The sequence below is a fragment of the Bombyx mori genome, chromosome 23 (genome assembly GCF_030269925.1).
Source record: "Bombyx mori chromosome 23, ASM3026992v2".
NCBI lineage: Eukaryota > Metazoa > Arthropoda > Insecta > Lepidoptera > Bombycidae > Bombyx > Bombyx mori.
In genome coordinates, this window is record NC_085129.1 from 8,785,017 (window position 1) to 8,810,197 (window position 25,181).

General features: G+C 35.0%; 2 protein-coding genes, 1 long non-coding RNA gene and 1 other non-coding gene across 18 annotated transcripts in view; 3 read left to right on the top strand and 1 right to left on the bottom strand.

The window, feature by feature from the left end:
- The window catches only part of LOC101744243 (protein unc-13 homolog 4B), a 64,033-nt gene that overhangs the window by 30,835 nt on the left and 8,017 nt on the right, over positions 1–25,181 (bottom strand). For 2 of the 8 annotated variants that reach the window (XM_004932586.5, XM_012695895.4), the window contains exon 1: positions 15,073–15,557. The exons of 4 other annotated variants lie outside the window; for them this stretch is intronic. In XM_004932586.5, the coding sequence (XP_004932643.2) occupies positions 15,073–15,155 (83 nt within the window). In that variant the 5' untranslated portion in view covers positions 15,156–15,557. Of the gene's footprint in view, positions 1–15,072; positions 15,558–20,805; positions 21,049–25,181 lie in introns of those variants that run through there. 2 more of the 8 variants (XM_012695896.4, XM_062675213.1) reach the window with 2 other exon arrangements.
- On the top strand, positions 727–12,956 carry LOC105842863 (piggyBac transposable element-derived protein 4). Of its 8 annotated transcripts, none has more exons than XM_062675216.1 (10): positions 727–834; positions 3,213–3,360; positions 3,761–3,817; positions 3,898–3,942; positions 6,783–6,839; positions 6,920–6,964; positions 7,737–7,796; positions 7,876–7,920; positions 8,007–8,068; positions 8,621–12,956. In XM_062675216.1, exons 2-10 carry the CDS (start codon positions 3,329–3,331, stop codon positions 10,333–10,335), a joined length of 2,118 nt encoding a protein of 705 aa, XP_062531200.1. In that variant the 5' UTR covers positions 727–834; positions 3,213–3,328; the 3' UTR covers positions 10,336–12,956. The 8 variants fall into 8 exon arrangements, with proteins under 8 accessions (XP_062531200.1, XP_062531202.1, XP_062531201.1 ...); XM_062675219.1 differs by lacking the exons at positions 727–834; positions 3,213–3,360 and adding exons at positions 3,367–3,418; positions 4,334–4,541; XM_062675218.1 differs by lacking the exon at positions 3,213–3,360 and having other exon boundaries at positions 759–834.
- On the top strand, positions 9,797–9,894 carry Mir2739 (microRNA mir-2739). The gene has a single exon (NR_107295.1). It is a non-coding gene; the product is annotated as a microRNA mir-2739 (primary transcript).
- LOC134201089 (uncharacterized) lies at positions 15,283–15,771 on the top strand. Its single transcript, XR_009976267.1, has 2 exons — positions 15,283–15,466; positions 15,557–15,771. It is a non-coding gene; the product is annotated as an uncharacterized LOC134201089 (long non-coding RNA).

The window sequence follows — 25,181 nt, forward strand, 5'->3', positions numbered from 1 at the left end:
TCTGCAAAATCGACTTACTTATATTAAATTGCTTATCTATTTCAACTAAAGACTTATTCCCAATTTCGCTTCGAATAAACCAGATTTTTACCAACAAATTTAAAAAATATTGTTATAACTACATAGACAACCCTACAAACCTGTACCTATTTATACTTAGGTCGTTTCCATTTCACGTATTCTCATCCCAATTGACCCCTTTTTCGTTGTTATTTGTACCTAAGACGTCCCCAATATCCCCAAAAACAACACATTTTTACATGTATTTTTATTTAATGAAATACATTAAAACCAATAACAACTGAGACTTACTTTTAATATATATGCTGGTTCAAACACTAAATAACGTTTAAAAATCATAGTCGTCTTCTATTATTATCAAATAAATAAAAGAGAGCAAAGTTTCTAGCACTAAAATAATTACCACCACAGGAAGTTAATTTGAAACGCGATTTTTTATAAGTTAGCAGCTATTATCATGCATATTCAGAGTTGTTTTGTGAACTTTCAACATTCTACTATTAAACTACAAAAAATTAAAGATTTTGCAACGAATATAAAACTTATATTGAGCGTCGAAAGATTTTCCCGGTTTTTTCCCGATTCGCCTCTCAATCCCTAATCGCCCCATTTTACCGGTACTCAAATTATTTATTATTATTAAGTGTATAATCTATGGTTAAGTACATTCACAAGTAATTTGTGATTTTTTATTTTCTCCCATTTCTTGGCCTGCACGGTTTGTGCGTCAGCCATGCAAAAAGGTTAGGAAGTGTGTTAATGGATTGATTTTTTTGGATTGGAAATTGGAACGGAATTTGGAAAAAGGATCAGGTATATTTATTATATAAACTAAGTACACAAATGGTTACAATTTGATATTATTATGAAAAATAAAACTAGCTAAAATTATATATACATCAATATTAATATTAGATAATGGGACATAAATTGAAGTAGGAAAAGGAATTTTAAGCGACAAGCGAGGAAATAAAAGCGGAACGGTCAAATTTGTGATTTGTAAATTAACGTTTTCACTGTTGCTTCCGTAACAACTTACTCCCTCTCCCGACTAGGCGCGTCAATAACCCCGCCCCCGCCGTTCGCCCAATCACGATGTTCGACCAGCCCATACCGTGGGCCCCGAAGGTCAAATATTTAGGCGTCACCCTCGACAGTAGGATGACATTCCGCCCCCACATCAAGACGGTACGCGACCGTGCCGCCTTCATTCTAGGACGTCTCTACCCGATGATATGTAGGCGAAGTAAAATGTCCCTTAGAAATAAGGTGACACTCTACAAAACTTGCATACGCCCCGTCATGACCTATGCAAGTGTAGTGTTCGCTCACGCGGCCCGCATACACTTAAAATCCTTTCAAATTATTCAATCCCGTTTTTGCAGGATAGCCGTCGGAGCCCCGTGGTTCGTCAGGAACGTCGACCTCCATGACGACCTGGACTTAGAGCCCATCAGTAAGTATCTTCAGTCGGCGTCCATGCGCCACTTCGATAAAGCGGCACGACACGAGAACCCTCTCATCGTGGCCGCCGGTAACTACATTCCCGATCCTGCGGACAGAATGGAAAGCAGTCGACGTCGCCCTAAACACGTCATCTCGGATCCTCCCGATCCACTAACGGTGCTTTTAGGTACTTCAAGCACCGGTCACCGTTCTCGTCGAACCCGTCGCTTGCGACGAAGGGCTCGACGAGTAAATTAACTCTCAGACACAGCCCACTGAGTTTCTCGCCGGATCTTCTCAGTGGGTCGCGTTTCCGATCCGGTGGTAGATTCTGCGAAGCACGACTCTTGCTAGGGTTCGTGTTAGCAACATCGTCAGGTTTGAGCCCCGTGAGCTCACCTACTAAAGTTAGGGTTACGCTGAAATAGCCGCTAGGGCTATCAGCTTAGGTAGGAAAAAAAAAAAAAAAAAAAAAAAAAAAACAACTTAGGGCTGAAAAGGAGTTTAAGGACACCATTGTTATAAGAATTACTGATTTTTAATGTACAGTTAATGAACAATTCAATATTTAAAATCTGTTATTCGGAGAATGCCAACAAACAAAATCTTCGTTTGATTTCAATCAATACGATACACTCAATACCTTTAATTTTTTAGCAGTATGCACTTCTATTTTTATAAACTGGAAAGGCAAATGTATCTTACTATAAGCCTAATCTTTTATATTGTTTTTTATTATGAAAAATTTTAATAATATGGAGGGAAATGAATTGAAGTTAATTAATTAAAAACATCCCATATGATCTCATCTCATTTCATTTCAATTAATTTCATTTCATTTCATGCCATTTTTCAATTAACTTCATTTCATTTTGATATAATTTAGAGTTCTTTGTAGCAGAATCCAATCTTTAAATCGCAGAGTGCAGGCAGTGACGAAATAATATACTAACACACTTTTATAAATTAGAATTAGTTACGTGGATGTTTTAGAATTTTATATTGAAATCACAGTTTTCTTATTTTATTTTACTTCACAAACCGACAGACATTTTTTTACATAATAATGACACCTATTCTCACTGCTGTCTATATATATGTTTTCTTTTTTTTTGATAAGGAGTTTCTATATCTATCATCTCCAACACATTTCACTTCATATTATCAGTTTTCTGATAAAAATATACTTATAAATAATATAAAAGGTTACGCTGTATCGTACGACACCTTTGCCTTTCCAGTTGTTAAAATAAAACTACTACTACTATCTATGGTGGCGTCTCTCAAATAATATTTTATTGACTTTTTGGCGGGAACGCGAGGAGTGAAGTTGCGTGTTTTTATTTATTTTGTCTATGTAGTGTTTCTTCAAGTTTAAATGTGTAATAACGGTGGTTTATTAACTATTTAGCATCTGTGAAAGTGCACAAATGCGGTAAAATGAAACAAAGCCGATGAACGTAAATTCTCGGGATTCCCCAAAAAATCTACTGAAAAAGTCTCAGTAAATGACCACCATTTTACTGATATTATACTTCATCCCATATCATCTTATTTCATTTCATAATATCATTTTTCATATAAAAAAGTTATCATTGAAATTAGACTTGACCTACAAGGCTTAGTTACCAGGTCATAAAAACCCTTAAGAAAATACATATATATTAAGTGTATAATCTATGGTGGTATTTCAAGAAGATTTTTTAAAGGACTTGGCTTCGGCCTTAATGACATTTTTATTTCAGGATACATTAATATTTAGAAAAATTATATCAGAGAATATATAGAGCAGACAAGGCTGTATGGGCTTAGATCCCCTTGCCTTTCCTAACAAGGAAAAATTGTACCAAAAATAATATCTATGGTAGCGTCACTGGTGTCATTGTTATGTTTGTGAGTTTGTGCTCAATTTTGTAAGTTTTGTTAATTATACTACGAAAATCATGGAACAGTAAGTCCTATTTCATTTAATCTACTAACATGGATATATTCTATACATTTTATGTCAAAAACAACGTTAGAGGCAACTGTTAAAAGTGTAAAGAATTCGTAGATTTTTTTGTTGGTGATATAATAATATGATAGTAAGATTATTAAAATTAAAATGCTATTGAATATATGTAATTAGATCACTATTTAAGTGAACTTTAATAGATAGACCATAAGAGTAGAGCGCTCAGGAGTGCGAACGTGTGGTGGCCAACATGGTAGCGGTCGTCTCAACGGCAAGCCTTCGGTTTCTAAACCGTAATAACCTATTAAACTAAAATCTAAAAAAATATTTTTTTTGTAGAAACGTATGTGGTTCAAGCAGCGGGGCAAGCACACCGAAGACTAAGCGGCGTGTGAAGTATGTATTTACCAAACATATTTTTGCGTTTATTTTTTTGATAAGTGTATATGTTATTAAATATTTGCTTTATTTTTCAGAAATCCGCGTTATTCCAATTCTAGCCCAAGAAAACGTCGTAATCAGTAAGTTCATCTCATTTCATTTCAATTAATTTCATGCCATGTTTCATATTAATTAACTTCATTTCATTTTGATATAATTTAAAGTTCTTTGTAGCAGAATCCAATCTTTAAATAGCAGAATGCAGGCAGTTACGAAATAATATACTAACACACTTTTATAAATTAGAATTAGTTACGTGGATGTTTTAGAATTTTATATTGAAATCACAGTTATGTTATTTTGTTTTACTTCACGAACCGACAGACATTTTTTCACTGATTCATGACACCTATTCTCACTGCTGTCTATGTGTATGTTTTCTTTTTTTTTTGATAAGGAGTTTCTATATCTATCAACTCCAACACATTTCACTTCATAACGCTGTATTGTACGACACCTTTGCCTTTCCAGTTGTTAAAATAAAACTACTACTACTATCTATGATGGCGTCTCTCAAATACATATACAGTCAAACCTGGATAAGTGAGAACTGGATAAGTGAGAAAACTCTGTAAGTGAGAGTAATAGCCAGGACCTGTCATTTTAAGCTCCCAAAACCTCTATTAGCGAGAAACGGAAACCTCTGTAAGAGAGAGTCGGGTTTCCCTCATGGACCTCCGTAAGTGAGACTGCTACTTATCTATACCTCTATAAGCGACAGTCGAGCTTTATTTATTTAGGAGGAACAAATGACAAAACAAATTATAAATTTAATTGTTTTCTCGTCAATATTGAACCTATTCTGTTTCGTGTAACTAAATAACGTTGTTATTTTATCGCATTCTTTTCGAATGGACACGTGGGCCTGTGTACCGTCCTGTTTGTCGGACTTACTCAGATTATCGTAAATCAATTGCGAAGGAAAGTTCTGTTCTGCATCATGACAAAACAGAAAATTAAAGTACTGTCATTAAGTGGTAAACTTAAGATAGTGAATGCGTTTGAATCCGGAAAATCGCGCAATGTAATTCAGACGGTGCATTAGCGAGAAACTCGGGTTAGTGAGAAACCTCTATAAGCGAGAATGAGATTGTGCTCCCTTGAACTCTCGCTTATCCAGGTTTGACTGTATTAGGACTTTTTGGCGGGAACGTGAGGAGTGAAGTTGTGTGATTTGTTTTATTTTGTCTATTTAGTGTTTCTTCAGGTTTAAATGTTTTTTTTTAATGCTTAGATGGGTGGACGAGCTCACAGCCCACCTGGTGTTAAGTGGTTACTGGAGCCCATGGACATTTACGACGTAAATGCGCGACCCACCTTAAGATATAAGTTCTAAGATCTCAATATAGTTACAACAGCTGCCCCACCCTTCAAACCGAAAGGCATTACTGCTTCACGGCAGAAATAGAGGCGGGGTGGTGGTACCCACCCGTGCGGACTCACAAGAAGTCCTACCACCAGTGATTACGCAAATTATAATTTTGCGGGTTTGATTTTTATTACACGATGTTATTCCTTCACCGTGGAAGTCAATCGTGAACATTTGTTAAGTACGTATTTTACCAGAATAATTGGTACCCACCTGCGGGATTCGAACACCGGTGCATCGCTACGTACGAATGCACCGGACGTCTTATCCTTTAGGCTACGACGACTTACAAAATGTGTAATAATGGTGGTTTATTAACTGTTTGATATCTGTGAAAGTGCACAAATGTGAGAAAATAAAACAAAGCCGCTAGACATAACTTTTCTGGATCCTCCACAAAGTCCACTGAAAAAATCTTAGTAAATAACCACCATTTTACTGAGATTAAATTTCATCCCATCTCATCTCATTTCGTTGAATTTCATCCCAGTCGATTAATGTCTCAAATTAATCACCTTCATGTCATTTCACTCCATAATATCATTTTTCATAAAAATATGAATATAAATTAAAATAAGACATGACTTAAAGGTCTTGGCTACCAGGTCATAAAATCCCTTAATAGTGGCGTCACTGGCGTCTTAATTGTTACTGTATGCGCGCGAGTTCATGTCCATCGGGGCCAGAGGCGACGCGCGGGGGACAGCTCGCCCCACCTCCACCCGCCTGCCCGCATTTGTCTGACGTCGAGTGTTGTCCGTGACGGTTATGACGCGCGCTTATCGATATCGAAAATTTACGCTAACGCTATTGTGTTATTTAACCATAACTACTCCGCTTCCAACAACTCCAGATAGAAAAAAAACCTGAAAAAAGATACATACTGATTCCGACTCTAATCTGTCGGTTGTCTTTTCATTCGATAGTGATTAAATTGGAAATTAAAAAAAAAAACTATTAGAAATAAACAAGTAATTACTTATCACATTTATTTTATTTCATAAATTGCAAATTTACCCAAAAAAAATTAAACCAAATTGACAGCTGTTGACTAAATCGGTAATTATTATCGACATTACCATAATTAATTAGGCCACAGCACTACCGCATTCCTCAGGATGGACATGAACTCGCGCGCCTACAGTATGTTTGTGAGTTTGTTCTCAATTTTGTAAGTTTTGTTAATTATACTACGAAAATCATGGAACAGTAAGTCCTATTTCATTTAATCTACTAACATGGATATATTCTACACATTTTATGTCAAAAACAACGTTAGATGCAACTGTTAAAAGTGTAAAGAATTTGTAGATTTTTTTGTTGGTGATATAATAATATGATAGTAAGATTATTAAAATTAAAATCCTATTGAATATATGTAATTAGATCACTATTTAAGTGAACTTTAATAGATAGACCATAAGAGTAGAGCGCTCAGGAGTGCGAAAGTGTGGTGGCCAACATGGTAGCGGTCGTCTCAACGGCAAGCCTTCGGTTTCTAAACCGTAATAACCTATTAAACTAAAATCTAAAAAAATATTTTTTTTGTAGAAACGTATATGGTTCAAGCAGCGGGGCAAGCACACCGAAGACTAAGCGGCGTGTGAAGTATGTATTTACCAAACATATTTTTGCGTTTATTTTTTTAATAAGTGTATATGTTATTAAATATTTGCTTTATTTTTCAGAAATCCGCGTAATTCCGATTCTAGCCCAAGAAAACGTCGTAATCAGTAAGTTCATCTCATTTCATGTCAATTAATTTCATGCCATGTTTCATATTAATTAACTTCATTTCATTTTGATATAATTTAAAGTTCTTTGTAGCAGAATCCAATCTTTAAATAGCAGAATGCAGGCAGTTACGAAATAATATACTAACACACTTTTATAAATTAGAATTAGTTACGTGGATGTTTTAGAATTTTATATTGAAATCACAGTTTTGTTATTTTGTTTTACTTCACGAACCGACAGACATTTTTTCACTGATTCATGACACCTATTCTCACTGCTGTCTATGTGTATGTTTTTTTTTTTTTTTATAAGGAGTTTCTATATCTATCAACTCCAACACATTTCACTTCATAACGCTGTATTGTACGACACCTTTGCCATTCCAGTTGTTAAAATAAAACTACTACTACTATCTATGGTGGCGTCTCTCAAATACATATATTAAGACTTTTTGGCGGGAACGTGAGGAGTGAAGTTGTGTGATTTGTTTTATTTTGTCTATTTAGTGTTTCTTCAGGTTTAAATGGTTTTTTTTAATGCTTAGATGGGTGGACGAGCTCACAGCCCACCTGGTGTTAAGTGGTTACTGGAGCCCATGGTAGGAGCCCATGGCCAAGTGAACTTTAATAGATAGACCATAAGAGTAGAGCGCTCAGGAGTGCGAACGTGTGGTGGCCAACATGGTAGCGGTCGTCTCAACGGCAAGCCTTCGGTTTCTAAACCGTAATAACCTATTAAACTAAAACCTAAAAAAATATTTTTTTGTAGAAACGTTGAATGTGGTTCAAGCAGCGGGGCAAGCACACCAAAGACTAAGCGGCATATGCAGTATTTACCAAACATATTTTTGCGTTTACATTTTTTTTAAGTGTATACGTTATTAAATAGTATTTGCTTTATTTTTCAGAAGTCCGCGTAAATCCGATTCTACCCCAAGAAAACGTCGTAATCTGTAAGTTCATCTCAGTATACCACTTACCATCTTATTATAAAGTAATTGCTAGCTTTGATTGAAAAAACAAAATTCTTTTTTTGTAGAAACTCTTCGTTCAGTGACAGTCCCCGATGTGATTCTAAAATAACCACTATACCTAACTATGGTAAGTGCATTATAAATAACGTGACCATACGTCCCGCTTTAGGCGAGATTGTCCCACTTTCAGGCTGTCCGTCTCGCTGTCCCCATGAGATCAAAAATGTCCCGCTATCATTTATCTGTTGTGCGTGTGTTTATTAGAAACATACCGAATACTTATCCCAAATCCTTATTGTATTACAAAATACATACTAAAGTACTTAACTCTAATTTTGCTGTAGAAAAGTGGTTTTTTGTTGAAAAATTATTTATAAATATTATTTTAAGTTGGTTTAAGAATTAAGATGTGGGTAACATGAGGGTAAGATACGACAATAAATTATTTCAAGTCATTTTTAAACTATATTTTTTATTTTGCACTTAAAAGATGTAATCTTACTCTGACGTACCCTATATATGTATTTATATACGTAATTCCGTAGGCGTCCCGCTTTGACACGAAAAAAAAAAGGTCACGTTAATTATTATTATGACATCAACCTTTTTTTTTTCAACAATCTCAGAAGTAAAATACCTATTACAATCGAAACCTGAACTTGTATCTTTTTCCTTTCAGGTAGCGAAGACGATTCTGACAAAGAGGAAGAAGAGGTTACCCCACCGTTCGTGGTGCCCCGGGTGGCAAGAATGTTTATGGATGAAGAAGATGTGGAAGTTGAAGAAACTTGCGATAACGTTACTTTGGAGTGGCTTCCTCAATCGCCTCAGCCATCCAATTGTGTCTCAACGGCTGCCTCACCGACGCCTATTTTGCCGTCTCCCATCGAGCCAAGCAACAAATTTCAATTTGAATGGAGAGCGATTTCAATGCCTCAAATTGAACCTCATTTGAGGCGAGAACCGTTCTCGCAAATTAGTGGCCCTACAGTTTCTTTCACGAAACCATATGAAGCTTTTATTTCCATATGGGATAATGAAATAATGGAAGTAATCGTTAGGGAAACTAACATTTATGCACTGCAGGTGACAACGGCTATGTTAGAGAATGGGAACCTCTATCCTCATAGCCGAATTACTCATTGGCGAGATACAAATGTAAACGAACTTTACGTGTATTTTGCCATGGTTTTGGCTATGGGAATGGTGATCAAAAACCGGATAGACGAGTACTGGAACAGCTCTAGAGACATCTTCAGTACTCCTGGCTTCAGCACGGAGATGTCATATGACAGATTCGTGCTCCTGTCAAAATGCCTGCATTTTAATAATAATAAAAATCTTAACTCTGCAATGTTGACAGGATCCCAGGCTAAACTTTTTAAAATTAAACCTATAATAGACCACCTTAATTGCAAGTTTTCAAAATTATATAATCTATCTCAAAATGTGGCTCTCGATGAGAGCCTGACCATGTGGAAGGGCTGGCTTGATATAAACCAGTTCATCCCTAACAAGGCAGCAACAGTTGGGATAAAAACATATGAAGTGTGTGAATCCCAGACCGGTTATTTGTGGCGTTTTGAAGTACATGCAGGCCAGGACACCTTGGCACTTCAAGAAGATGATCCAGTCTCAGGGGGAGTACCAGCTCTCGTGCTCAGACTTTTAAATGGTCTTGAGCATAAAGGGCACACAATATGGATGGACAATTACTACAACTCTCCATCACTGGCACGGGAACTGAAAGTCCGGGGATTTGACTGCGTGGGGACCCTCCGGACAAACCGAAAATTCGTACCATCTGAATTTCAAAAGATTACAAAAAACGACATGATTGTCGGTCAAGTGTTGGGCTGCACCTCGGGAGATGTGGATATTATGGTGTGGAGGGATAGAAACCGCGTGGCTTTAATTTCAACATACCATGGTCTCGTAACTACCAGGTGTGGCGATACATTTAAGCCGACTGTCGTGCAAGATTACAATGCTAATATGGGCGGAGTAGACCGTAAGGACCAGCTACTCGCGATGTACCCCATAGAAAGAAGAAAGACTACAGTGTGGTACAAAAAATTTTTTAGAAGGCTCTTAAACGTTAGTGTCCTAAACTCCTATATTTTACTGAAAGATAAGTCATTGGCACACCGGAATTTCCGGAAGGCGTTAATAACTGAGTTGTTGGCAGTACACAAAAAACCTAAGCCTACGATCATCTCAACAAAATCTCAAGTACATTGCCCAGCACCGTACCCTTTTGTCAAGAGCGGAAAGTCAGACCGCCTTAGACGCAAATGCGCCGTCTGCCCGAAACGGTCTAACACGTACTGCAAAGTTTGCAATGTGGCAATGTGTATTTATACTTGCTATGAGACATACCACACTTTACACTGAAACTTTACAGATCATTGCCACTTATTGATATACACACATGCGCACGCACACACACAGGGTATTTGGGCACTAGTGTTAGAGATACTTATAAAAAATTATAAAGCTGGTGAGTTGTTATTACCATCCATATTGTTGTGAAGTACTAAACGAAAATGCTGCATTATGTGTTCTACACTTTTTTTGTGTATGTAGGCTTATAATATGGCGGTAGTTACCAGGGTCATGTCACCAATGCAACTCGCAGTCATTAGAAATGGCACATAAATTAAGTGCCCCATTGCATTGTTATGGGTTGGGGTTATTGTGTTTCTTATTTTTATTTATGTATGATCTTTTAACAGTGTGGTATCTGGGTTCAATTAGTTGTAAGTTACCTAGTTGATGCTACTTTCTTTTATAAAACATTTTTTTTGTGTCTTCCATCACGAAATTATTAAAACAATTGTTTATTTAACTTAATAATAATAAGTAATATATTTTTTTAAATAGTGTATAACTGATAAGGTTTTATATATATATATATATATATATATATATATATATTACAATAATAATGCCAAGCCCTTTTATTTATGGTTTTACAATCTTAGGTAGCATATAATATTACACTAAGCAATGACTTTTATTAGTAAGTTAGTTAAATGATGTTAGTAATATAAGTACGTGTATTAAAATAATTATAAATTAACAAGAAACACCGGTTTGGGTCCTTTACCCAATCCAATTCAATCCATCCAATCCAATACCCAATTATGGTCGATACTATCGATGTAGTAGACACATATATCAGTATCGAGTAACCTTTACCTACCTATTATCGGACTTATTCTATTATTTATAATCGATGAGAAAAGTTAGTATATATTTGATAGGAAACTAATTGGTCTATAATTGTTGATATCTTTTGGAACGCCTTTTTTATATATGAGTATAATATCTGCTTCAGACCGTTCTAAGGCCGTTTCAGAACTTAAAAATATGTAATTAAACAGTTAGGTTAACGGTTCTGCCAGAATCTGGTGACCATATTTTAGTGATTCGTTTGTGATGTTGTCAGAACCCGGACTTTTTTCAAATTTCAGTTTCTTTATTGAGTTTATTACTTCGGTTTCGTGTATTGGTTGTATAGAGTGGCAGTCTACGGTTTCTGGTTCAATTTTATTAGTGAATATTCGTGTTTTGTCTCTGTAGAGTTTCTTGTATAATTCAGTTGCTGTACCAACAATATCCGTTGGTTTATATAGGTATTTATTAAGGGTTTTCAACCCTTCTATCCAAGAACGGTTTGTTCTATTCTAAGTTCTTTGTATGCTCTTTTTTGCTGCTCCAGAGCTGGAGATTTTTCTCTAATGTTTCTTGTCTATATTTTGCAGTCTCTCTTGATATATTTATTAAGCCGTTTGTACAGTGCGGAAACTTCTTTTTTATTTAACTTATCAATAAAACATCATATTGATTATTTTTATTCATATCATATAACAAGTCGCATCCATATTTTTTAGCCTTCATGCAGCATTATAAAAAATAAAAGCGCTGAAATAGCCTCTCAAGGCTATCATCAGCCTAGGTGGGAAAAAAAAGCAGCATTATATTATGTTCATTTTCCACTATGTTTATGAACATCGTTTTTTATATTTTTCTTACAAATATCTAGCTTCTTTCATTGAAAAGAATGCCCATTTTTATTAAAGATTTACATGGAAATGTAAATCTTAAATAAATAATTATTATAACATTTGTAAACGCATATTCTGTAAAATCTTAAATTATAAGAGACATTGTTTTTGTACTAATCTTGAGTCTCATATTTGATACATTCATACTCAAGATCTGTAGAATATAACAACGTGCCATTGTTTAATATAGATTGACGATATGTTTAAATTATTGTAAAACAAATACTCTTTATCCTTGACGTCAAGAATGTATTAAAAACAAATTAAATATGATAGCCACTTAAGTGACATTTGAAGAGGGTATTTTTTTTAATCCAAAGTTTAAAGTTTAATAAGTGCAGTATGAAAAATTGTATTAGAACTTAAGCCATTTGGTTTTTATTTTATGAAATACTTAATATTGTACGAAAAACATATTATAATTTTACATCCACCAAGATCTTCATTTTTTATTCATTGGAAAACAAAAAATAAGTTTTAGGTAACCCATGTTATTTCTCATAGAACAGTTGCAATGCAATTCAAAGTCAATTGTAGTGTAAGAAATTACATAACGAAATCTAATTGGATTTTTTTATAATTACATTTAGATTTAACGAAAATTAGGTATTTCTAAACCGAATTTTTAATGTAGTCATGTATGTATATACGTATGCATAGGTACCGTAAAACTACAAACAAATATGACATGATACTGGGGAGTGGTTTTCAAAATAAAACCATTCATATGACTCTCCTCGGATTCCCTTCGCGTTAAGTTTGCATTTTTAAACATTGAAACGTTTGACGTCTCAAGTCATTTAATTTTCTTTGTACTTGACTTTGTATTTGAAATAGAAAAACAAATTTATTTTATGACTATTCCTGATGTTATTATTATAAATTGAAGACTTTTACAATAAATTACTAGAGTATTGAATAAAAATATTTATAAATATTACTCTACATGGTGTTTAATTTATCCCTTCTCAAAGCCAAAACGGAAATAAATTATTATAAATATTTAAACGCATCTACATGGTGTTTAATTTATCCCTTCTCAAAGCCAAAACGGAAATAAATTATTATAAATATTTAAACGCAAAAGATAGCTATAAAGTTAGCGCAGTATGGTCATGTGATAGGTAGAGATAAGATGCATGTGACTAGGAGATGCATGGAAATGGTAATTGCAAGGTAGAAGGGGAAGAGGTCGACCGAAGAAGACATGGACGGAGTGTGTGAATAACGACATGAGACAGGAGTGCGTTTTGAGATGACAGCTGATAGAAGAGAATGGAAGAGAAAAATTGGCTGTGCCGACCCTACCTGGTGGAATAAGGTGTAGGAAAAGAAGAAGATTTAAACGCAAACAATCAATACTTTTTGTCTAAGAAAATATAAATAAGTGTGATTTTAATAAAGTAATATTTCGTGAATCTCCAATGTATGTAGGGCAAGTAAAAAGTCCCACGTTTCCTTATTGTATGGTAAATTGTATTGAATCTTATGCGTGCAACGATAAAGGCTTTAATGGTTTTATATTTTATTTCTTAGACAGGTCAACGTGCTCACGGCTTACCTGATATTAAATAGTTACCAGAGTCCATTGCAATCAACAATTGGAGAAATGAATTCTAAGTCTCAGTTCTATAATACAACGGTTTTTTTTTTATTGCCCTTGTAGGCAGACGAGCATACGGCCCACCTGATGGTGAGTGGTTACCGTCGCCCATGGACTTCAGCAATGCCAGGGGCAGAGCCAAGCCGCTGCCTACCGCTTAATACTCTCCACAAGCCTCGTTTGAAGAAGGCTGCCTCACCTTTAAAACTTGAACACATTACTTTTTTGCGGCAAAAATAGGCAGAATATAGGGTAGCTCTCAAGATACCCTCCAACCAGTAATTACGCAAATTATAATTTTTGTGGGCTTGATTTTTATTAAACTATGTTATTTCGTCATCGTAGAAGTCATTCATGAGTTAAGTATGTACATATTTCATTAGAAAATTTGGTATTTGACTGCGGGATTCCAATCGCACGATATCGCACGATACGAATCCACCGTCGAACATAACTTAAACTTAAGCTTTAGAGGCGATTAAGCAGTAAAAATAGTTTTTCATTACTCCAACTTACGAAAAGAAGAATAATAAAATACTAGGCATGTAGTACTAATATTGTCCTGAATAATTCTGATAAACATAGCAATTCTGTGAGAGATAATACTTATTTTATTTTTCGAAATGATGAAAGAACAAGTTTACGATCCAATTGGTAATCCCATAGGCTTCTCAAAGTGAATACCCACAACCACTTCCTATAGATATCACTAAAGCTCCACCCACTGAGTTTCTCGCCGGATCTTCTCAGTGGGTCGCGTTTCCGATCCGGTGGTAGATTCTGCGAAGCACGGCTCTTGCTAGGGTTCGTGTTGGCAACGTCGTCAGGTTTGAGTTGGTATAATGAACGACGGCTGCGCCACCTTTCAAACAAGGCGTGACTACTTCGCGACAGTCATACGACAATGTCCTCTCGAATTTTTTTGTACGTAGATATACAAACAAGTCCACCTTACATAATTATGTTCCTAACAATATCCGTACCGATGCAAACGCCACCCACCTTAATACGTGAGCCCGAATTTTTTTATGGCACTGTATACCTACTTAGGTTAGTTTAGGATTTTTTCGGACCAATAGACACCATAACGTGAAGAGAGATAGCCTGCAGACTATGCTACCCCGTTAAATAATCTCTGATACTATTATGGTAGTGACCATGCTTCTAATTGAATTCTGTACCCTTTACTACCTATTAAAATTACTTTCTCAGTGATAAAATCCAGCATCTACCTATATGTTTTACTCGTTTTAACGTAAATTTATTTCATCCTAAAATATGGTCAAATACCTTATAGAAATATTGTGCACATATTATAATTATGACAAAATTGGTAAACATATTAAATAGGTAATGAATTCTCAGCTTTTGAAATTATATCTAGTACCTACTGTTATATTAAGTTTCCATTTTTTCTTAAAAAAATAATAAGGTTAGGTACTTTAAATTTAGACTCACTTGCTTTCATGCACTTGTTCATCTACCGATTTTTGCTGCTGCAGCTTATCGTAAAAACCCTTCCACATGGATTCTTCGTCCATTTTGCGATGTCTTCTCGAATATTAACACTATTCACTATTTAATTTCAACTCAAGAAATTGACTCACTGTCGTAGCCGGTAGACGTTCGATGATCATAAAGAACTATTGTATACAATCTACCTACAACGATTGATGTTGAATCACCGGAACGAAACGAGTCATATGGTCAAAGAAATGACGTAAACATCGCAAGTTAACTCGAAAATCTTGATCGCACAGTGTACACAGTAACTTTATACTGTTTATAAGGTCTCGGAGACGAGAAAATGTTTCACTCTACATTGAGGTCACCGACACTTGAGCACAGACATGTTAGATATTACATGTGACTTTAAATGTTTGCACGTTTTAAATATTTATTTTGGTAAACAAGACTATAATCGATTGTTTTGATTTCGCAGACGAGAACAGCCAAAGTTTACTGACGTAATCCGGGGTATTTCGAGGTCGTTGAAATGTTTTGAAACGTTATGACGTACTGTGGCCTGCGCACACCGCACCGCGCCAGCAAACTAAAACTAAACGAACTGCATCACATTCACAGCACGTGCTCTTGTAATAACTAACCTTAATCTAAATGTAATAACGAATACTAATCAGACATTCAATATTTAAACAGGCTTTGTTCTATTATTTATGACACATATCCTATATTTGAATTGTGCTACCCTCAGATCGAAATCTTGTGAATCCTGTCATACCCAACCTACGTTCATTGCTATGGGGTGAGGTAGGTACGAATAACCACATCGAGGGTTGAAAGGCTAGGTTTTTTTTTATTATTATTGCATAGACGGGTGGACGAACTCACAGCCCACCTGGTGTTATGTGGTTACCGGAGCCTATAGACATCTACAATGAAAATGCCGCCACCCACCTTGAGATATGAGTTCTAAGGACTCAGTAGAGATACAACGTCTGCCCCATCCTTCAAATCGAATCGCATTACTGCTTCACGGCAGAAATAGGCAGGGTGGTGGTACCTACCCGTGCGGACTCACAAGAGGTCTTACCACCAGTAATTTGGTTTAAGCGACATTTATCTTTGTAATTAAAGGTCCTTGTTATTTGGTATTGGCATCAACAGTTCGATGTTTTTAATTGTACTTCAATTAAGTTTACTCCATTGAAATAGGCTATGATTTTTTTTTGTTATGAGATTTTTTCCAAATTTTAAACTTTACATGGCTCTCCTGCAAAGTTGCAAAACTGTCGCTTTAACTAAATAGTACATATAGCGTTTCACCCGTCGATATAATTTCAAGGTACTATTAAAAGAATGGTCTCGTAATCTGTATCAAAAAATTGAGATAAAAGCAATATTACGGTTTGCAAGCGTCGATAGGTAGGTACCTACTCACGTTGCAATATCCGGGAACTACACTAAGCGCTTATTAAGAAGTTAATCTTCTGCGGACTGCAAATGTACGTATGTAAAAACTATCAGTTCCAATTTTATGACAATAGTTTTGAGATTTGCATTTTCGTGCCATAATATACTAAAGTAAAACGCGTATAACCATGTAATTCATTTTTCAAATTGAATCGGAAGAAACGATATGATTAAGTGCTAATTGCGTCGTGCCATTTTCAATGTAACAAAGAGGCGCACGAATATTCACCAAAGCAAAGTTACGTCATTCAGTTAATCACCTGCCCTGGTAAATGACAACAGCTTTTCATTTAGATAAAGAGTTAAACAGGCGTATCTGGCCTTGCCTAATAAAATATGAGATTTTGATGTTTCAAACAATTGTTTGTTTTGAAATCATCCTCAATTTGAAATGAATAAAATAATTTAGTTTTTTTTTAAATGAACGTCTCTGTTTTATTCCCACTTAGTTTTTTAAATAAGCAAAATTAGCAGTTTAGTCTTGTAACCTAAAACGCCTTACGCTTGCCTCAAACTACTGTGACGTCAGAGTGAAAAATATACAAACTTGTTCGTGCCCATGGTATTGGTGTAGGTACCTATGACTGACGCTAATCTATCATCGTCAGATCTGTCTTTGAAGATGCTTTGAAGACAATATATTAGCGAAACCTTCACAAATGTCACATGATTTTTTTCCTACCTTTGCTGATAGCCTTTTTGGCCGTAGGATCTAGACATTTTTTAATTTATTAAAATCTCTAACTGTTCTTTAATAATAAATTTACAATAAATACTGAATTTTAAGAAATTACAAGGATAGTCTGTCTATCTAATTGCTAAATTTATAATGATGAATATTAAATAGTCTAATAGCAATAACTTTTTATAAATTAAGTAGTATGATTGAACATAAACATTGATTTATAGAATTCTCTAAAATTTAAATCAATCACGTAGATGCCGCCACCTACTTTGATAACATGAGCTATAAGGCTCCGTTTTTGCAGTACAACGTCTGCCCCAATCTTCAAAGAGAAACGCATAACTGCTTCACGGCAGAAACAGACACGGTGGTGGTACTTACCCGTGCGACGGTGGTAGGACATCTTGTGAGTCCGCACGGGTCCACCGCCCTGCCTATTTCTGCCGTGAAGCAGTAATGCGTTTCGGTTTGAAGGGTGGGGCAGCCTTTGTCACTATACCTAGAACCTACCTAGAACTATACCTAGTACTTTAGAACTTATCTCAAGGTGGGTGGCGCATTTACGTTGTAGATATCTATGGGCTCCACTAACCACTTAACACCAGGTGGGCTGTGAGCTCGTCCACCCATCTAAGCAATAAAAAAAAAGGTAGAAATAATAAAAATAAATTTACAATGTGTTATTTGAAATTTTAAATTTATAAGTTAAATGCACCCATTATAATAATAAGTACATTAACTATTTGTTTATCCAATAACTAGTGAAACCCGGCCATGCTTCGCTGTGTGAAACGTTAATCGTAAGGAAAACATCGATTCCTTAACCACCACTTACTGTATGTTGATGTTACTATGATAGAAACCTATCATGGAGTGCTAACAAAAACTACACGCGGCTTCATCACGATCGGATGAAAGGTTTAGGAACGCATAGACGACTGACATGTAAACATAATATGAACATTGTTCTTTTTTTCCCAATGAAATTCAGAACACCGTAGATTAAACGCCATTAAGCCAATCACTACATAGTATAAAACAAAGTCGTTTTCTCTGTCCCTATATCCCTATGTATGCTTAAATCTTTAATACTACGCAACGGATTTCGATGCGGTTTTTTTAAATCGATAGAGTGATTGAATAGGAAGGTTTATATGTATAATAACATCCATTAAATAGTGGAGAAATTAATAATAAATTACAGTTTCCGAAGCGAAGCGAGGGCGGGGGGTCGCTAGTGTGACTATAAAAGAGACCTTCAGCTTAAAGCATTCACACTTACTTATTTTAGAAGCAAACTAATTGTGTTTCATTGTTTTTGATTACAAGTGAACCTATTCTTTTCAGCGATGCGTGAAGCGTTCAACGAAAATCGAACAATGTTCGTGACAAATAGGAAATATTTATACTGGATCCTAAAGAAACTTTTATAACAAAGTTTCTTACTATTCCTACTTTATTAAATACTAGTTGACCCGGCAGACTTCGTAGTGCCTTAATCGATAAATAAAAGACCTAAATTTTTGTATAAAATAAACATAAAACAAACAAAAGGAATCCGTCCGACGGGGGACACATCAAAGGAAAAACAAAATTGTTATTTTTATTTAATTCCGACCATTTTCATATTTATCTACCTTTTAAACCTTCTCTGGACTTCCACAAATAATTCAAGACCAAAATTTACCAAATCGGTCCAGCCGTTCTCGTTTTAGTGAGACTAACGAATAGTAACTCATTTTTATATACTTATATATAGATAATGCAAGATAAATTGACTATTCTAACGGCAGGCAGCGGATTGAATCTGCCCCTGGCATTGCTGAATTCCATGGGCGACGGTAACCACTCACCATCAGCATTTATTGAAGTTCCATGTTCCATCTCACATTTCATTGTCCCGAAGCAGGATTTCATACGGTCGTCCTTAAAAAAAACAGTTCTAAAAATCTGATCGCATTGAAAATTTGGAATCATTAATTTTTTTTCGAATTTGACGTGATTCATAACTGAACTATCCTAAATCTTAAAACGACGACGATTAGTGGAAACTAATTGGAATTTTTAACTATAAATAACTGTATTCGGATATTCTGCTCCAGAACTTTACAAAAATAAGAAGTTACATATATAAGAGCGGCATTTTTCTCCGTAGCCTATCGCGGCACTTAGGTAAAAAAAAGGCCGGCCTTAAGTACTCTCATACCTCGAATTTTAAATATAGTCCACAAAAATACTAACTTCGACCGGGCATCGAAAATATCGAGTATTATAATCATCTGGGTCAGAAAATCCTAATGATAATACAAATAGACCGGCTATTAAATCATAATACTGGTTCACGACCTCCGCTATCTCGAATTACTGATTCTACTTCTACTTCCGCGTCATACATCCGGAAAACTCATATTATTGCTTATTTTCTTGTCCAACTCCTCAATTATGAACACCCCAATTCCTATCTAAAGTACTGGTGGAAAAAAGTGTTGCAAGTCCGTGTCGCTTGGTACTAAGATCCTACCTATTTAAAGGCAATAGTGAGCCTCAGTTTGAAGGTAAAGAAGAAACATTAATCCCACTCGTATATCTCAAGAACTCTGAGAATCGCAAAACATAAGGCAAAAATGCAATTATCGCTAAAAGAAATCCTACGTATAATGAACTTTTGGCGAGAGTGCGATTAAACAAGTTTTGTGAATTGTTTTATGTTGCTAATTTCATTTTCTTTTTTTCTTTGTGGTGGCCACCAACCTTTTAAAATCGGCGAAAACACACAAGTGTGGGGAAACATAACAAAATCCAAATATTAACAACAGCATTTGAACGGCTTTATTTAATATCTTCCCTTTTTCTTACAAAACTGTTAACTTGTTGACGTGTTCAACATTATTCTACATTACGAATATTCTGCACAAGTGTACTTACACTACAAATATTATACAGCAACTAGAAGTCACAAAATTCAATTATAATTTAGTGGAAGCCGACAAATGAATTTGTTTTCAAAACATTATTTAGGAGAAGTAATATAATTATCGTTTCAGTACCCGTATGGATATTCAATCAGAAGTAGGAGGTTGTTTCCAAAACGATATTAAAACTTGTTATCTATGTATTAAATACATAAATTAGCATATGATCATAATATTATCTATAGTAAATAAAGTCATTACAGAGACAACTTTGCAAAGACACTTTTCACTTATGAACTGATGCACGAATCATAAGATAAATTATTTGGTAAATTTTCATTAAATTTTCGTTCCTAATTACTGTCATGGCATCTGCAATATTATAAATAAAAATGAATGCATATGCATAACGAGCTATTGTTACACGAGTACAATGTCTTAGTCAAATTATACTTTCACATTCATTAAAATTTAAAATTATTAAACTTAATCTTCATTTAAGAACAACAACAGGATTTCTATTTATTTCTATTTATATAATGAACCAGTTAAATTACGATGAAAAAAAATCGATATTTACCAGTGAAAATAAGGGGAGCGAGATAACGTTACCAGTTTATGAAAAAATATTTAAAATAAGGAATATAATTCAAAACTCACTTTCGTCTGCTAAAGATTTCTTTCTCTTGAAGCTTCTTGTACACAAACATCCACGGATCGTCTAAACGTTTCTTCTGCATATTCACGAAACATACGAATATCTTTAGCAAAATAGAAACCTCGTTGTCCGAATGCTAAATGCAAAATGAATGAATAAATATTTTCCACAATAATGCGCTTAGATCGGTAATTTCAGGCTTCACTCACACGTTGCGCGCTGTCAGCAACTGCTCAAGTAAATGGTGGTGTCATAGCTTTGTTTGTCTGGGGCTTACCTACTCCAGTTTTTAGAGTCCCAAGGATTTCGCACGGAAAAACTTTTTTGTTGCTCTATTGTTAAAAATTAAGAGGTGTAACGAATATTCAATTGATGTTTCTCACGTCTGGTATACATTATTTCACTACATCTTTTCGAATCAATAATCTCAAAATGAATTTACGAAAGCCATTAGTAGGTAATCACTGACTAAAACAAAACTAAAGGTCAATCAAATCTTCATTGTGATCTGTATAGCCGCACCGTTGTATTGTTTTCTGGAAACTTCAAAGGTTGAATCTCAAACTTCAAAGCTAATCTGATTTCGTGTAAGTTCTAAATAAGTAAATATGTATAACTTTTTCCTCTGTTTGTCAACCGATTTTCTTCTTTTTTTTTATTGACGAGCTTCAGCTAGTGTTGAATTAAAAAAATGTGTGCGTGTACTAGTGTACACACGTAAGAAGTGAAACTTCTTTATGGCCTTATTTTTCGAAAAATGATCTACATGCAACTTTCTAGAAATTGGTTAAATAAAGTTAAATTAGATAAAGTTTAAACAAAAGGATTTTATTATCATAGACATGAATACAAAAAAGTTAAATTAGATAAAGTTTAAACAAAAGGATTTTATTATCATAGACATGAATACAAAACAGATGGCGCGTAACGGAAAAAAAATGTGTGCGTGTACTAGTGTACACACGTAAGAAGTGAAACTTGTTTATGGCCTTATTTTTCGAAAAATGATCTACATGCAACTTTCTAGAAATTGGTTAAATAAAGTTAAATTAGATAAAGTTTAAACAAAAGGATTTTATTATCATAGACATGAATACAAAAAAGTTAAATTAGATAAAGTTTAAACAAAAGGATTTTATTATCATAGACATGAATACAAAACAGATGGCGCGTAACGGAAAAAAGTGACGCGTAACCGAAAAATGTGACGGTAAATTTTTTTCCAACGCCGATAAGGAAGTTTCACTTCAAAAAGTGACGCGTAACCGAAAAATGTGACGGTAAATTTTTTTCCAACGCCGATAAGGAAGTTTCACTTCAAAAAAATGGGAAATAGTTCATTCTTTGTCTTTGAAATCTGAACACAATTAGGTAAATATAGAAAATTCAATACATAAACTGAATCTAAATCTTGAGGTATTAGCGACTGTGATCGAATTTCGTCGATTATGATCATAGGGATAACAGTGGTATGACGAAAATTTTGTACGAATTTAAAATACAGCTTAAATAAACAAAATTAAATTTAAAACAACGGAACCCGTCACACCACAGTAAAAACAGCTTATTACTCTAGTTTGCTCTTAGTAGGAAATTCCTAATCCCAATGTTTGTGTACGTCTGAATCATGTAGACGACTCGAGAAACGTTGTCACAATTTTTTTGTTGACGTGAACATAATTTGCCTTGCTTACATTATTATATTATTATACACACGCTTTAATTCGCGTCATCTACAAATTACCCAATACGTAGTACAATACTTCACATTCTCTTTAGGTATATATTTTTTTCTGTGCGTATGTTTGTCACTGAACTCCTAAACGGCTGGACCGATTTGAATGATTTTTTTTGTATGCGTTTGGGTGGCATCCTGGATGGTTTCATCAACCCGGCAGATGGCGCTACAGTCGGTTATTTATCTTTCCTAGAAATAATTTATATGGCAAAACAACGTTTGCCGGGCCAGCTAGTTTCATTATATAGTCGACGCGACATGAACGCCGATAATAACCATAGAACTTGAGATCTAACTATCGATACGGCTTCGACTGAACAGTCCTGCTTTACAGTTTGAAGGGTGGATAGACGTTATACAATATTGAGACCGGACATACCGTGAGCTCTTCTGCCTCTTTTTATTGCTTAATTGGGTGGACGAGTTCACTTCCCATCTAGTTTTAAGTGGTTACTGGAGCCCACAGACATCGACAACGTAAATGTCGCTACCCGCCCACATGAATTCTAAGTGTCAGTTTTACAGTACAACGGCTGCCCTAAACTGGAAACCGATAAGCATCACTGCTGCATGCCAGAAATAACTATATGTAGAACTGCCTAACTGTATCGATAAAAGAACTTAATTTTCTTAATCTCTAATAACCAAACAATGTTTGTTCTTACGTATTTTAAAATAACCTACGAATTTGTCGTGTTACAGAAAGGACATAAACTATTATTTTGTATTACACCTACAACCGCATTGTATGTGTCATAAATTACGCCTAGGGATAGACACGCAGATAATGACCTAGACTAGACCTTAGCTAGACAATATTGCGTTATTAATAGAAATATCAATTCTTGTGAAGATAGTCTTAAATCTTATTTATATGAATGCAAGGGAATATAGCTGATCTGTTAATTATGGGACTACATTTTTGGGATTTTCTATAAAGGAAATCGTTTTTATAGATCATGTTGCATTAACTGGTTTTTTTTTAAATATACCTATAAAATATATTATATACATATATAGAATAGTAAATTCACTTGAAGATACTTCAATAAAATATATAAATATATTCAATAGATAGATATTTCATTTCAATAGATTTTTCTCTCGCTTAGACGTACCAAATAGTCACTATAAGAAAATGCCGCATGGCAACCCACACATCCGTTGAAACTAAATTAGAATTATGTTGTAGATTCAATTTCGTCGTATAAATAATAACATCAATAACGTTTCGTAATTATGAACCATAAACTGTCTATGCATTCAACTTATTTAGTCGCAACTCCTGTTGTCCTTTGCTTAATCGGGCTCCGAAACAATGTTAAGTGCCTACGTGACAAAATTTAAGTCCCTTAAAAAGGTCGATCGGCAATAAGGTACAAAGGGTTTCGAAACAGAAAATTGTAATCTGGTGTCCTTTCATAATAAACGTGTAAATGCTAAGGCGTTTCATGACGAAACAAATTGATTTGTAAAATAGTTTTCCCTAAATAACGATAAGAACAGAATCATGATGATCAGAATCCATGCTTATTACGATTTATAGCCTCGATGAATTGCTTTATTCAATACGTGCCTAATTCGGTTCTGTTGAGCGCATTCGCTTTATGCTGAGTATTGCTAGACGTTGTATATGAACGTATCGTATTTAAGCGTATCATACGCAAATACCCATGGACAGACAAATTAAATTAAAAGTCGGCTGTGTTATGTCGGCCTAAAATAACACCACACTATCTCTTCCCGTGGGTGTCGTACTAAAGGCGATTAGGGGTTCATCTAAAAATGAGCAGCATCGATATCTAAGTATACATCAACAAACCGGCGATTGGCAAACGGCATAAACTGTTGTCTGTAAACCCTCGCAGATAGCTATCCGGCATATTTCTGCCGCGTAGCAGAGTTTTTGTTTGGGAGGTGAGACATTGAAGTGGCGACAATCTATGGCCGCTATCAGCATTTTGCTCCATTCGTTATAGTTCGAGATTTATCACTGAGAACTAGTAATCAATCTATATATTAAAATATCAAACATAAGAATGTGCTTGAATGAATTGAACTAAAATAAACATATAGCAAATTTGACAAATTAATTTATCACCGCGCGACCGCAAATGAATCGCCTCCTCGGACTTCCCCAAGTACTATGACATGTGCTTTTATAAATAATAGAGCTTAAAAAGACTTGCTAGTGGTGATATCTGCACGACCACCAAGGACTGTATGTTGATCGATCTCGAAAAATTAGTGAAAATAACAAGATTATGAGCGGTAAGCATTATTACGACCCTGCAAATCCGGAAAAAAAAGTAGTAAAGTAGTTCACTTTTTGTAAAACTCCCATTATGTAAATTTCAGTTAGAAATTTGAAGTTGTTCCATTCATTTGATTTATTATATTGTTCGATTTTCATTTGGAGATTCCTTTTGGGCAAACACTTTTATTTGTATATTATGTTAGACTCATTTTAATAAAAAGAAAAGTTTTACGAATTTTTCTTTATATTTACTTTATATTCTACTTCTACTTCATATTTACCGTTTTCCCCCCTACCTAACCAACTGTTGGTAACGGGTTGGTTTTGGCGTCATCGGACTGGTAAGCAAGTTCACTGGGTTCAGCATGAGGAAAGTTTCTAAC